At 47.2% G+C, this 13,271-nt stretch overlaps 6 protein-coding genes across 6 annotated transcripts; 4 read left to right on the forward strand and 2 right to left on the reverse strand.

Moving 5' to 3' along the window:
- Positions 1-1,061: 1,061 nt before the first annotated feature.
- BC939DRAFT_445461 (uncharacterized protein) lies at positions 1,062-1,740 on the forward strand. The gene has a single exon (XM_051554808.1). It carries the CDS (start codon positions 1,080-1,082, stop codon positions 1,332-1,334), a length of 255 nt encoding a protein of 84 aa, XP_051414355.1. The 5' UTR covers positions 1,062-1,079; the 3' UTR covers positions 1,335-1,740.
- BC939DRAFT_378198 (uncharacterized protein) lies at positions 1,531-3,057 on the forward strand (the record flags this gene model as incomplete). Its single annotated transcript, XM_051551712.1, has 2 exons — positions 1,531-1,740; positions 2,122-3,057. Coding segments are annotated over 2 exons (1,146 nt in total), but the record flags the coding sequence as incomplete, so codon positions are not given.
- A 1,908-nt stretch (positions 3,058-4,965) lies between these two features.
- BC939DRAFT_445462 (uncharacterized protein) lies at positions 4,966-6,023 on the forward strand. Its single transcript, XM_051554809.1, has one exon. The coding sequence runs from the start codon at positions 5,083-5,085 to the stop codon at positions 5,899-5,901; it is 819 nt and encodes a 272-aa protein (XP_051414357.1). The 5' UTR covers positions 4,966-5,082; the 3' UTR covers positions 5,902-6,023.
- A 1,500-nt stretch (positions 6,024-7,523) lies between these two features.
- Positions 7,524-7,863, reverse strand: BC939DRAFT_445464 (uncharacterized protein; the record flags this gene model as incomplete). The annotated part of the gene is made up of 2 exons (XM_051554810.1): positions 7,524-7,658; positions 7,692-7,863. Coding segments are annotated over 2 exons (180 nt in total), but the record flags the coding sequence as incomplete, so codon positions are not given.
- On the forward strand, positions 7,851-8,316 carry BC939DRAFT_445466 (uncharacterized protein). Its single transcript, XM_051554811.1, has 2 exons — positions 7,851-8,059; positions 8,197-8,316. The coding sequence occupies exons 1-2, from the start codon at positions 7,919-7,921 to the stop codon at positions 8,284-8,286; spliced, it is 231 nt and encodes a 76-aa protein (XP_051414359.1). The 5' UTR covers positions 7,851-7,918; the 3' UTR covers positions 8,287-8,316.
- A 2,650-nt stretch (positions 8,317-10,966) lies between these two features.
- BC939DRAFT_91673 (yeats family-domain-containing protein) lies at positions 10,967-13,253 on the reverse strand. The gene is made up of 8 exons (XM_051561995.1): positions 13,004-13,253; positions 12,840-12,866; positions 12,518-12,686; positions 12,256-12,410; positions 11,912-12,145; positions 11,691-11,811; positions 11,548-11,600; positions 10,967-11,441 (listed from the first exon to the last, which is right to left on the reverse strand). Exons 1-8 carry the CDS (start codon positions 13,010-13,012, stop codon positions 11,409-11,411), a joined length of 801 nt encoding a protein of 266 aa, XP_051414360.1. The 5' UTR covers positions 13,013-13,253; the 3' UTR covers positions 10,967-11,408.
- Between the last annotated feature and the right edge of the window lie 18 nt (positions 13,254-13,271).

Below are 13,271 nucleotides of genomic sequence, written 5' to 3' on the forward strand. Positions count from 1 at the left end.
TACGTTGGTCCCGATCTGGAAGAGCAAATGAATGTTTGAACGAGTGTGAACTCGATGAAAGGGCGGGGTTGCTTTGAGAAGATACCAGGGATTGAATCACGCGAAGCAGAATCCTTCCGTGGACTTTACAAAAAAAAACTCCCTTGATATCCTTCCATTTGAAATAAGGCGATTGCCTTTCTTCTGCTGACACTGTAAGAACATCGGATAGTTTGCACAATTAAAAAATCTAAGTGCTAAAGCGCGTTTGGCTCCACCAATGGCCTTACCCCTATAATTTCTTTGCAATAAACTATAAAAAATGGCTGTCTGGCGCACTCCTCGTATGAGATGAGGCCAAGAGTACGTAATAGCTAGAAAAAGGGTCGAGAGCTGGGTCCAAGGGACAATGAAAGAAGCTGACTGGAAACTCTGCGCCCAAGTCTGTGCGGAGCTGCCCTAAGGAGCTCTGGCATATTTCTTTGTAGGCTTGAGTGAAAGCAAGTCCTGAGGAATGATTGATAGCCGATGCTGGCTAATGACAAGCTGAACAAAATCATTTGGACGAAGGAAAAGGGGGTCTGGCATATGAGGTAAGGGAATGAATAGCGAAGGGCTGATTATTGCTATTTCTGTTTCGCTACCCTACATATTACAATACTTCAAAAGGTACGTACGATTCCTGCGGCAGGAATGAGCTGGGAGTATGTAGAACAATGGCAGCTGTTGTGGATGACGGGGCCCTCATCTCCGTCATCTCTCCTGGCCAGGCTTTTGAGGCAGACCTTGAGAATGTGCGAAGTGGACCGAGATGTGTGATGTGAAGCCTCTTCCATGGGTGTTAATCTCCCGCCGTCTTCATTCTCTCCATAATGGCAAGAGAGAAAAGCGGCGAAAGACGAGGGACCAATCGTGCATCTTTTGGTGCAATCTGGCCATCGTTCTCATGATCGATTAGCCAGGACTCCCATCTAGCCTGGTCAACATTTTGGGGACAATGTCTTGAATGGCTATGCACGTCTTTGGTCAAATGGGGGGAGGAGGGGGGGGAGGGGGGGGGGGGGGGGGAGGTGTTGTGCGGACCTGCTGTATTTCGGGAAATGGAAGGCACACAGGTTATACAGAAAGAAGCACTGCGATGTGATGTCTGCATGGGATTGTGCACGTATGCTTCTGTGCTGAGAATGGCCTGCTCTACTCGTCTGGATAGCGCAAGACTCGTAAATGGCCTCCTCAGAAGACGCCGGGCATCTTTTGGTCCCAACCTCAGTTACCCCAGTCGTCCTAGTCTTCAGCCCCTCCTCACCCTTAGATCCACCCCGAGGATCTACTCCAGCATCTTCAAGCGACCCTGAGAACAGCGGCAACACGCTCAATAGGAACGACGTTAGCAACAACACGTTCACTCGCTCCATCTCCGCAATCTCTCTCTTCTCACACAACTCTCGTGCTTCCAATCGTATCTCGGTCGCATCCTCCCGCCGCAGTGTATCCTCCATTCGCAGCCATGTCTCCAGCTTTCAAAATGTCCGCTTCGACCCGGACCCTATCAAGGACATCTCTTTTTGGGGAGGTCTCGCACTCCTCATCTCCAACATGACCGGCCCTGGACTTGTCACGCTGCCAATTGTCGCCCAGTCCGCAGGATGGCTGCCGACCGTCCTTGTCTTCGGTCTCGTCGGCATCCTCAGCGCACTCAGCAGTCTATTTATCTGCGAGGCCATGACTGAAGTGCCTGGCAACGAACATCTTCAATCCAATGTAGGTCATCGAAGCCGCATTTTGTCAGCTTTGCTTCTTCCTCCACAAGATGTACATTTCCTTCCGCCTATCTCAATTGATGTACAGCCAACTCGATATAGAATAAACGCGTTGAGACAAGAGACTTCGCGGGAGACATCATTTGCAAGATTGGGAGGGCGAAGGCGAAAAAAAATTAAGCTTTCTGTTCTGCCTATAGCCATACTTGGCATCTTCAGGCCCGTCTGAAATTATCGTTTTACGCTTTTCTGGCCCAATGCATGGGAGCTTCATGCAGAAAGAAAACTCGTTTAAACAATTGATGTTTTTTATTAATATTCCCTCCTTGGCCTTCCTCCTTTTTCCATTTCTATGTTGGCCTGCCAATAACAATAATGACAGGTCGAGTTCTCCAACTTGGTCCTGTGCTTCTTCGGCAAGCGGTACCATCTCCTCGTGCAGATCATTTGTTTCCTGGCTATGCAGACTACGAACATCGCATCCATTGCAGTCTCCGCCCAGCTCTTCGACAATCTGTTGATTAAAATCTTTCACCGGACATGCGGTATCCAAGTCTACCCAAATGCTGCCCTTGTCTGCGTCAGCGAGCAGCTGTCGTCTGCCAGCCCCTTCACCGGAGTCATGATCATGACGGCAGGTGTGCTCCTCTCCATCAGCATGATCCTTCCCCTCGGCCTACTCAAGCTGAGCGAGAACATATGGGTCCAGCTGCTGTCCTTCATCCTTATCCTGCTGATTGTCCTGCAGTGGATCGTCACCTTTTGCTTGCACGGACTTGACAGCACGCTCGTACCCGCAGTGGGATCGGACATATCGCAGACATTCGGCACTATCCTTTTCAACTACGCCTTCGTCACCACAGTACCATCATGGGCGAACGCAAAGCAGCCGAACGTATCGATCCACAAGACCGTCGGATGGGGTGTCGGTATCACGACCATCATCTACGCCGTAGTCGCTATCTTGGGAGGCATGGCCTATCAGATCTCGAGTGATTCGTCGCTTATTCAGGCTATTAATTCGTCACCCGATGTCACCATCCTCTCGTTAATCACAGGATACACCTTCCCCATTGCGGCTCTTATCACATCGATACCTATCAACATCATTGTAATCCGTTACAATCTCATCCAGGCTGGCACCTGTAGCCTTTTCTGGGCCAACATCGCCGCTGGTGTGCTTCCGTGGTTAGTCGCGATACCCTGTATGACCGGATCAGGACTGACCAAAGTCATCAACTGGAGTTCGCTCTTCTTAGTTTCGACAGCCAACTTCATCATCCCGCTTGTTTTATACATCTACTCCAAGAAGTACAGGAAGAGACTCAGCAAGCTGCCCATCATTGAGCTGGAACAACATGAAAGGCTCTCCAGGAAACAGTCCAGGAACTCTTTCTCTGGACATTCTCGTCGAAACACGGGGTCCTTTGGTTCCGTCCGTCGACGACTGACCGAATTCAGCTTTCACTTGCGCTCGCAGTCCTACCCAGATCTGGACATTGCACCGTCCACAGGAATCGCCGCAGCGTCCGTCGTTCCAGTGGCAGTCGGTATAGGCAGTGGTAATATAGTTCACCGCAGTATCTCTACGGAAAATCTGGCTACGGAACCAACACGACACGCGTCACATCGTCGATGCTACACCCATCACCCGACGACCACATCTTCCGCCTTAGAACCGAACAGATCAAATGAGGCAGAGCCTGCGAATGAGCCTTACTTTTCTTATTCGAGGGACGGCGAACTCTTTGAGCTAGAGGCGACAGCAGGACACGCTGTCGACCAGCTTGAGCCCCGGGCTATACTATCTTCTTCTCATCGACCTTCTGGAGTGTCTACTGTGATCTTACACGACCCTATTACAGAGATGGCCCAGCGCAAAGCTCCTCTGCCTCGGAGAGTCTCACACAAGGACAAGATTCTTTCCATGATCTCGGAGAAGCACAAGCGGACCGTGCAGCAGCAAGCAGAGAAGTTTCAGCAGGAGCAGAGCGAAAAGCCGGTGCCGCCTATGATTCTTCTCAGTCAAAGTACGGTACCAGAGATGGAAGGTGATGACGATGACCTGAGCGATATGGTCGAAGTCGAAATGTACTCGAAAGACAATGAGTCGCACGGGGCCACGAATAACAGCAAAAAGGACGTAGCCAGCGCACAGAGCAAGGACATCGACGATACTAACGCCAACCTGTCAACGGATATCAAGAAATTGAACAGGAAAAGCTCCGTTATCACAGTCCACAACGACAATCGAGCGACTCTTACTCTACCGCCACTATCGCCTACACTGCGACTCCACACACCCATGCTTGATACCCCTGGCTCAACAGGTGGTCGATGTAGAACACCCACTTATGACAGAGCGGAGCACATACTAGAGCCGTCACCAACACTTAGCCCACCTCATCCTCCAACAAGTCCACATGAATTGGCCTTCAGATGTTCCTCTGCGGATTCTCCGGGACGATTGAGCCCCATGAAACCTTCCATATCCTTTTCGTCCGAATCTTCAAAGGGATACCTGCGACCCGACTCTATGCTGACAGACTCTATTCAACTTGAAGCCGGAACTGGGTCAGCAACAGGCGGTATTTCGCTGTATCAATTCCCTTCGACGCCAGATTCAGCTGCCAGTATTCATTTCATAGATAGGACGACATCGAACGAGTCACGGCCTGCGCTATCTACACCCGACCTGGAATACAAGTCTTCGTTTACTGATGGGACAAAGAGAGCAATAAAGGCCGCGATGACGACCTTGGTGGGAAGTGGCCCTCGGCTGAGGCGCAACTCGGACTCCAACCGCAGTGCGAGTGATGGCAAATCAACCACTCAATTATCGAGGGCGTCTTTGCTGGATGATCGCCAGGGAGAAGAATATAGCCTAGAAGATGATGACCAGGATACTGATGATATGGAGTTCCGAGACGCTAGTGCACATAGTGAGCAGGTGCGACTTCCGGAGGCGCTGGCGAGGTGCAATGAAGCTCGGCGTGCTCCTTTAGGTCGGATGGCAGCAGCATTCGTATCACAGCCCGGATCGTTCTTCATCAAGACGGGTCTTCCCAGCACATCGCAGTTTACTGATAAAGACACCCAGGCTGCGCCCTGTTCCAACCACAGCCAATCAGGGTCAGAAAAGGAGGACGGAAAGCGCAAGTCGCCGCGAACTAGGCCACCATTTTCATCGCCAGGGTTCCTTTCGTTCCAACTGAGTCAGAGCCTTTCGTTCCAACTGAGTCAGAGCCCGAAAGGACACAATCATGGCAGAACGGTATCTGCATCTGCAACGCTCCAGGACCGGACCGAGCCATCCCATCGGCGTACAACACGTTCGCAGTCGATGCAGCCCCTGGAGGAGAAGACACCACAGAATTTGCTCTCAGTGCCGGAATCAACCAACAGCCTGTCCCTCTGTTTGGCGCCGCCTACCCCAACGATCGCTCATCGTGCTGCATCTGATACCTTGTCCCCGACTTCACCAAGAGCCAAGGATAGGATACCTTCACTCGCCCCATCTGCGCCCCCTTCTCCCCAAAGGTTGCCCTTGCAAAACCAGCCAACTGCCTTAGGAGGCCGTAATGTTCGACTGAGCGGCAGTAGCAAGGCATTAGCGGCGCCGTTTCAGGGAGGCAACAATTATTCGATTCTCGGATTCAGTTCCAGTCATCCTCCTTCGAGCCCTGTGTATTTCCCATCCAGTCCTGCGCGGTCTGATCCAGATCAATCTCATTCGGCACAGGGGTCTGGATCGTCCTGGTTCATGAAGTATCGACATACAAGAGAGCGTAGCCGGTCAACTATGGAGGGCTCTGCACGATCAGGCCCTCCATCGCCCATGTTGGATATAGTAGCCGTGCCCCAGGATCCCATGACGTTCAAAGAAGCAGCGGAGAGGATGGCAGCCTCGGCAGCCGAGATTGCAGAACTTGAGAGACAGGAGCAGCACTTGCATGAGTCCAATTTTCATCTACCACAGTATACATTAGAAGGTGGGCTGGCATTTGAAACTGTGTGGAAACTGCGGGCGGTTCCAGCATGGTTCCCGGCTTCGAGCTTGAAGACCGCGTGGGGTGCGTTGGTATTGTTGGTCATGGCGATCTCGGCGACGATCGTCTATGATTTTGTTCAGCTCGCCATGGGAAACGACGTGCTGTCTTGAAGATCCAAATGGCTTTGGAGTGCTTACTGGTGTACATTTCTTTTCGCCTGACATACCACATCATACTCGTACCTTTTACCGTAGTATTCCAAAAATAAAAATAAAGGAAGGCATTCAGCAATAACAGAAACCAGGGTTAATGTATTGTCCATATTCCATTTGCGGTCTTGCAAGGAGCTTTATCGCGAATGGATGAGAATGTTGTACAAGCGCTTTGATTGTTAAGACCAATGTGTTACCATTGAGGCTGTGCACTACGCGGGCCAGATATACGTGTCGATCACTATGTCCCTTCAATGCAGTGCGAGTGCCAAGTACAAACCCATTCATTATATTGCTGACAAAGACTTTTCTTGCTATTGCACATTTTCATCTTTTCATCGTCTGGTTCAATCCTCACTCTTTATTTCATTTTCACATTGATTCTAAGGTGTGGGGTTCGAAGCGATACATACAAAGGAAAGTGGATTGGCTTGCCATCAGTCAATCTTACTTGGGAAAGTAAAGACTGTGCAGGGTACACCGCGGGCAGGTTGCAAGCCATGGTACCCCAGAAAAAAACCCACAAGGGAAAAAAAGATCGGCCTCAGATACCTTCATTGGCTTTTCTTATTTTATTACCTTTATTTACTTAACTTTTTGGACTGGAGTAACTTACTTGAGCGAATACAACTTTCTTGAGCGGATACAACTTTCTTGAGCGGATACAACTTTCTTGAGCGGATACAACTTTCTTGAGCGGATACAACTTTCTTGAACGGGATATCTTCGATCTTCGGTGCTTTCTTTTTCTTTGTCTTTTTCTTTGTCTTTTTCTTTGTCTTTTTCTTTGTCTTTTTCTTTGTCTTTTTCTTTGTCTTTTTCTTTGTCATTTTTTTGTCTCTGTCTTTATCTTTGTCTTTCTTTGTCTTTTCTCTTCTTTTTTGTTCTTGTTCTTTTTCTTTTCTTTTCTTTTTTTTTTTTTTTTTTTTTTTTTTTTCTCTTTTTCTTGTTCTTGTTCTTGTTCTTGTTCTTGTTCTTGTTCTTGTTCTTGTTCTTGTTCTTGTTCTTGCTCTTGTTCTTGTTCTTGTTCTTGCTCTTGTTCTTGTTCTTGTTCTTGCTCTTGTTCTTGTTCTTTTTTTTTTTTTTTTTTGTATCATGCCATATCATTCTTGCCCTGTCTCCCTTCCGTGTACCTACTTTAGCTTTTCGCATTCAACCAATAAATAAATGTACAGGGATGCGTGAGAATGTGTATGAGTGCCTGTGTGCAAGTGTGCGCAAAGTGAAGGACGGAATGCGAGATGATTTCGTGCGGTAGACGCGGCGAGTGGATTGTGATATGGAAGATGCAAAGTGGAAAGGGGAGAGGTGTAAGAGTGGGGAGATGAAAAGGCAGGGAGGGGAGGTGGGTTTTTATTTGTGTCACTTACTTTCTTAGTGGTCCGTTCGCTTGCCGCCGTGGATGCGCCCTAGATACATTGATGTGCGAGAAATAAAGAAAAAAAGGCAAAATAATATAGAAATATAAAAATAAAATAAAATAAAATATAAAATATGAAAAATAAAATATAAAGATGAAAATATAAAAATGAAAATATAAAAATGAAAATATAAAAATGAAAATATAAAAATGAAAATATAAAAACAATAAAAATAAAAAAGAATGAAAGAGAAGCCCTCCGTATATCAGACAGTCTTTGTATTCATTGGCGATCTGGAAATGCCTTGAGAAATAGAGCTGTTCATCACGTTACGGAAGGAATGCAGCTCCACAAGAATAAGCAAAATGCGTCTTGGCTGGCCCTCAAATGTTAGTCAGATAGCCTGTACCCAATAGCGACTCAACGTAAAAAAAGGCGAACAGCAGCACAAAGATCCCTCTGGCCAACGAAACAGCTCTAACGGGGGACAATGCGCAAAGAAAAAACCACAGAACCATGGAAAAAGAGAGGCTCAAACTCAGTAGCCAACACCCAAAGCTGTCTCCCGGAACTCTCTCTTTTTTTTTTACTTCAGCCGTTGGATCAGACCACATATGGAAGGCCATCATGTCCAGAAGAAACGTGGAGCCCTCGTCTCAAAAAGAACGCAATCTGTCAATCAAAAGCGCGTCTCCCTCTTCCCACTCTCTAGGGCTCGAATCGCTCATCCTTGTTCATTGAAATCCCCACCCAAAGTACCAAAAAAGCAAAAATAAAATAAAAAATAAAAGTAAAAGCAAAAGTATCAACAGAACAAAAAAAAAGGGCCAAAGAAAAAGGGTGGCAAATGGTCATAAGCGTGTTTTAACCAAATATGGTGGGAAGCTGCAAGACAAGCTCATATTTTCACTTACCTCGATATCCCATTTGCAGCAGGAGACGCCTGAGCATCAATCGACTGCCACAGGTCTGCAGCCCTTAAATGGTTGTCTTTTGGAAGAGGAGACCAGGCACCTAGCAATAGCGAAAGAAGCAAACAAAGAAAGAGAAGGAGAAGGAGAAAGAGGAGGAGAAGGTGAAGGTGAAGGTGAAGGTGAAGGTGAAGGTGAAGGTGAAGGTGAAGGTGAATGTGAAAGTGAAGGTACTAGAAACAATAGAGGCAAGGAACTCTCTGCGTGAGTGAGTGCGTGTGCGAGAGATACAATAAGTGCAGAAGGATAAGGCTGAGGTGGACAAGAGTGGGAGAGAACAGCGAGAAAGAGGGGGCGAGAGACAGCAGAAGTAAAGGACTGAGAAAGTAGGAGTAACTGCAGCAGGGGTAAAGGTGGAGAAGAAGGAAGAAGAAGAGCTTACCTTGAAGATCGGATGAGAGAAAATGAGGAAGAGGAGAGAGAAGAAAGAGGAGAGAAGAGAGAGAAGAGGAAAAAGAGGAAGGCTTCATACTCCTCGATAGACACTCCCTCCTCGACAGGCGGTAAACGTCATCGCTGCAGATAGCAGCGAAGAGAGTGTCTTCGAGCAGCCTCCTATCGGTATAGTCTCTTCGGGTCTTTCACATGAAAGAAAAAAGAAAAAGAGATAGTGGGCGACAGACAGCACGGAGACAGTGGACAGAGACAAGCAAGGAGATAATGGTGGCAAAATACATCTGACCGGTGACCTATCGGGACATGAAATATACTTTAGCCGTAAGATAGCCTGGACTTGGCTGCAAAGGAGCACAGAGAGGGAGTAAGGGAGTGAGGGGTTGAGGATGAGAGAATGAGAGAATGAGAGGATGAGAGGATGAGAGAAAGGGAGGATGAGAGGAAGAGAGGTCTCCTTTGATGAGCATGCAAGCATGGAATAGAAAGAATCCAATAGACAGAAAAGACATGGCAAAAGTAGTGCCACCACAAAAGTGTCTTTTGCAAGTGCAGTCAGCACGTCTATCGAAGCAGTCAATGATGTACCTGGGAGTGTACAAGGATAAAGAGGCATAAAGACACAGGAACAAGCAGCAAGGAAAGAGGACGAGTGAAACAAGGAAAAAGCGGCTACAGCGGCGATGATCATATGGGTCACATACAGCAATACTATTCTTTTGCAGCAGTATGCGGGCATATAATAGTCCCTAAAGACAATATACCGTGAATATGTTGGACTCGGATCAAACTATCTATTCCGGCATAACCACTGCTGGCTGCACTCTCTCCAGCTTTTTTCTTATTTCATCAAGTGCTCACATACGGCTGTGCTGCATCTACTCCTTAAGAAAACCAGCCTGTTACAGACCACACCACCAAGTTGGGCACACGTCGTAGCTGCGAATAGCAGCACTGGGAGTGGAGAAAGGAATGTCACCAACGACACACGCGTCTCTCTCCGTGTTTATGCGCACACTCAGCAGCACTTTATTTTTTCCTTATTCGTGTAACCACACGAGAAATCTGCAGTCGTGGTAAAAATGGGCACAGTCTAGAAATCCAAACCCAAACCTTGATTTACACGCCATAGCAGCTTACGACCTTCAGAAGGAACAGAGAAAGGGGATGATGCCGCTGACGACAGAAATCGCTGTCGCCGTTTTGCACCTGCCTTCAGGACAAAGGAGAGTGGGCGTAGTTACTGATACAGCCTCAGAGTTTCCCATGCGCTGTCGCGTCCTCAAAACTACATCCTCCCCCTCAATTCCATCTTGATGGTTTTATACGGTCCTGTTGTTGCAGACGGTATTCTGCATTTTGGAGGGCTTTTATTTTTATTTTTCGTCATTTAGACAGCGCGTATTTCAGGTTATGCAAGTAGAAGCAGTGGATGTGTTCGTATCGGCGGGACGTCAACTGAGCCGATATCAGCAGTAACGACTGTTTAGAATGATGTGCTAATTTTTTTTTTCTTTTTATGGGACTTTTTAGTCACCGATAATGCTTACGACGGGAACTGTATCTGTCGGGGGCAAGCACCTCTTTCCAATTCTCGAGCAAAGCGAGACTGTGTGCAGGAAACACCGGGAGCTGAATCCGTTGGTAGAGAGGCAGTTGCAGTCGAAATTCGACCGTGCCATCACCTTCGTCAAAACTGCAGGCATCTTTTACCGCTTCGCGTCATGGAAGCGCCACCCGGCCACCATATTCAGGCTCTTGGACCATTATAAATACAATATCAGAGCGAGATCGCCAAAACGCAAAGCATCATGAGGACACTTCTACATGATCTACTGGCGGAATTGAGCGCAGAATGCCGTTCGGTCGCGACGACACTGTGGGTGATGCTCGAGAACCTCAAGGCAGACGAGCAGGAACGTCCACTCTCCAAGGACCAGGAGATGGGCAGTTTGCTCGAAAGTTTGGCGAATGGAGTCTGTGACACCATCCGCTTCTTGAACGATGACAAAGTTACGGCCGCCATCAAAGCGCGGTCAGAGGCTCTCTTGCAAGCCAAGCCGTCTTGTCAGACCGACCTCGCCTCTTGGTGATCATGCCTCGGGGCCAAATCCCTGCCAACCTTTCTTCTCGCTCTCCCAACCTGAGGCCACATTGTCTTTTCCTTCTTGAATCTATCTTTTGCAGCTCTTGCGCCAATCACTTCTTATTTCTATTTGTACTACACACCATAATGGCTCTTTCTTTTTCATCCGCACATTACAGTTAACAGCAGCAAGGTTGATATAGATCGATAGGTCTGTTCAAATAGCCACCAGCGTAAAGAAAGCAAAATTTATAAAATAAAATGCAAGCAGCTTCTCAGGAATGGCATACGAACAAAGTCAAAAGACGATTACGGCATTTGTGGGTGGTTAGTGCGGGAGGTCAAAGGCGATTGGACTAGTAGATCGATACTGCAGGGTGGTGGCAGGCAAAGGATTATTGATGACAAGGTTCGAAAATGAAAAGAAAAATGAACAGCAGACAGCGAGCATAGAACGACGCAAACAGAGCAATAATGAACGCAATTAAACAAAGCATAGCGAAATAAAATAAAAAGGGGCGGTTTGGGGAATATAGCTGGCAAGGCTGAGTTCACTCAGGATCTACAGAACAAAGGTCCTTGGTATAACCCAAGGTGCTGGTCCATGGTTATCGGCAAGGTGGAAGAAGCGGCAGAGAACAATGGGCGCATCCACTACTCCAGTTTCCTTTCACAAAATTGCCACAGCTGTTTGACAGAAAATACAAGAGAAACCATATTGATATTAGTTATTTGTGTAAAAGCATATCCATGAATTGTCCAAGTATATCCGCAACGACCGAGATAGTCTTACCTCCGCCAGAAGGTCACTCCCAAGCGTTCGAAGATCAATGTGAAACTCGCCAGCTATATTGACAGAGGGCATTGTAGGTAGTTAGGCTTCGAATCGGTACATGAGCCTCGTTATCGGACAACATGATAATATATGAATTTTACCTTCACCGTCTTCCTTGACATACATATCCGAGGTCTGATTTGCCTTCACCAACTGAACTAATTCTACCAGATCTTCTGGCTGTAGCAGCTGAAACTTTTTTGCAAGCTGATGCACATCAACCTATTGTGTTCCATTAAAATAAGAAAGGGTAATGAGAATTTACGCGTCATGAGCAATAGCCTCCATGGAAACTGCGGACATGATAAGCACAGCTCATTACCTTGTCGCCCCATTCATCGCCCGACGCTGCAGCACTGCTATCCGCTCGGCTTTCATCATCAGAACTCCGATCGTCCTTCACCCTCTTTGCCTTGTCCTTCACAATTGTATCTCTACGACGCTTATGTGTTGCACTGTCGCCCGTGCTATCATTGCTCGATTCCCTATCTGAGATCGTGCTCACTGGAAGGTTGAGCAACTTCACAAAGCTCGGTTTCAGATCAGATTTGAAAATCTAGTACAAGGAAGAGGAGAGAGTTTTCGCGTTAGACAATTAAAATCATTTCTCAATATCATAGCGAAGTGCACATATCAACGTCATTCAGTCTCTTGTCGATCGCTTACTATCGTCTGAGGGACCTCATAATGCGTTGACTGAAAGTTCAGATCGTGATCCAATACAAATGGCGGTACGGATTTGTCCACAAAATGTAGCATGATTTTCATGTCGAACTCGCCCCAGCCCTTTTCCTGCAATATGAATGGATAGTCGTTCACCTCTATGCAATCATGGATAAATAGATAAAAACATTAGAAATTGCATAAACTCACTCGTACTACATAACAACTCTGGTCATAGACAAGCAGATTGGAATGAGGGACTTACTCCTGACTGGTTGCTCGAAAGTCTGGTGAAGAATGTACTCGACATGGTCCACGTATGGCATGGTCTCTTCCTCGCCATTCGCGTTCACGCCACACAGTGAAATCTTCCATTTGCGCACATGAAATCCATTTTGCTTTTGTCCCTTGATGATGTTCTGATCAGTAATGACCTACAAGAGTTTCGTAAAAAATAATAATAAATATTAGAAAACAGAGACGGGCACTGGGCGTTCAAATGGACTCCAGGGGGTTGCACACGACGACGCGCCACTCTTTTCAAAAAGGAGCCCAGGAATCATCTTTCGCGTTTATGAAGAGCATACCTTGATCTCCTTGCGAATACTCTTTGGCTACATTGTAGAGGGAGCAATTGATGATAGCAGACCAGAAGAAGTGAGAGTCATTAGGAACAAAGTGGTTCTTCTACGCGCGATCAAACGCAGCATATCAACAAGGGGACGAAGCAAACATTCCTCTGGCTTTTTACCTGTGGCATCTTAATGTATTCTTATTGGTGGACGTCGGTGGTGTTGATGTGAGGCTGGTTCTATGCAGAAAGCGCGTGCCTGGTCTGTAATGTTTGCGAATGAGAGGCGCGTGTGGGTATTCAAGGCCGCAGGAAGACAACGAGACGGCGGGGGGCGAAAGGGAAGAGGACGAAAGACAGGTAGGATAGAACAAAAGTGCTCGTGGGCAAAGAGAGTGATCCAATGTCAATTCCTGTCCTTTTTGATTTGAAAAATAAAGGAAACGGG

This window comes from Gamsiella multidivaricata (assembly GCF_025024155.1).
Source record: "Gamsiella multidivaricata strain RSA 2152 chromosome Unknown BC939scaffold_18, whole genome shotgun sequence".
NCBI classification, from domain to species: Eukaryota; Fungi; Mortierellomycota; class Mortierellomycetes; order Mortierellales; family Mortierellaceae; genus Gamsiella; species Gamsiella multidivaricata.